This window comes from Cariama cristata, unplaced genomic scaffold (assembly GCF_000690535.1).
Source record: "Cariama cristata isolate BGI_N322 unplaced genomic scaffold, ASM69053v1 scaffold28959, whole genome shotgun sequence".
In the NCBI taxonomy this organism is placed as follows: domain Eukaryota; kingdom Metazoa; phylum Chordata; class Aves; order Cariamiformes; family Cariamidae; genus Cariama; species Cariama cristata.
In genome coordinates this window covers 1,391-1,914 of record NW_009636740.1, presented here as the reverse complement: position 1 = coordinate 1,914, position 524 = coordinate 1,391, and the positions used below count along the sequence as shown (strand labels likewise).

The window sequence follows — 524 nt, the reverse complement described above, 5'->3', positions numbered from 1 at the left end:
TGGCACAGAGCTCAGGGGGACACTGTAGGGACAAGGGGTGTCACGCCATGGCCTGCCCCACCACGAGTATCCCAAGGCTTGATGGTGGGGGACCTCATGTCACCCTTCAAGGGGCCTGATGGGTGCGGGGGATGGCAGGGAAGGCGGTGGGCATCGTGACGACGACACGGGTGCAGCATGCGTCGCCTTCGGGGACCTACGCCCACGTGGTGAACCGCAACTGGTATGCGGATGCCAACATGCCCACGGATGCCCGGCTCCAGGGCTGCAAGGACATTGCCTGGCAGCTGGTCCACAACGTCGACATCAACGTAAGCACCTGTGCATGGGAGGGGGACAGCAGGGGCAGCCTCCCCCCTCCCGGCACCCCCACTAACACCGCACCCATCTCATCCCCTCCAGGTGATCTTGGGGGGTGGCCGAAAATACATGACCCCCGTGGGGACACCGGACCCCGAGTATCCCACCTACGACACAGAGAATGGGACGCGCGAGGATGGGAACAACCTAATCAACATGTGGCT

At 63.4% G+C, this 524-nt stretch overlaps 1 protein-coding gene across 1 annotated transcript in view; it reads left to right on the top strand.

Annotated features, from left to right (window-relative positions):
- The window catches only part of LOC104167709 (alkaline phosphatase, placental-like), a gene marked incomplete at its 3' end in the record, with an annotated part of 2,261 nt that overhangs the window by 797 nt on the left and 940 nt on the right, over window positions 1-524 (top strand). The window contains 2 exon segments of the mRNA XM_009708037.1: window positions 139-311; window positions 403-524. The exon segment at window positions 403-524 is cut by the window's right edge and continues 8 nt beyond it. Coding sequence (XP_009706339.1) covers window positions 139-311; window positions 403-524 — 295 coding nt within the window.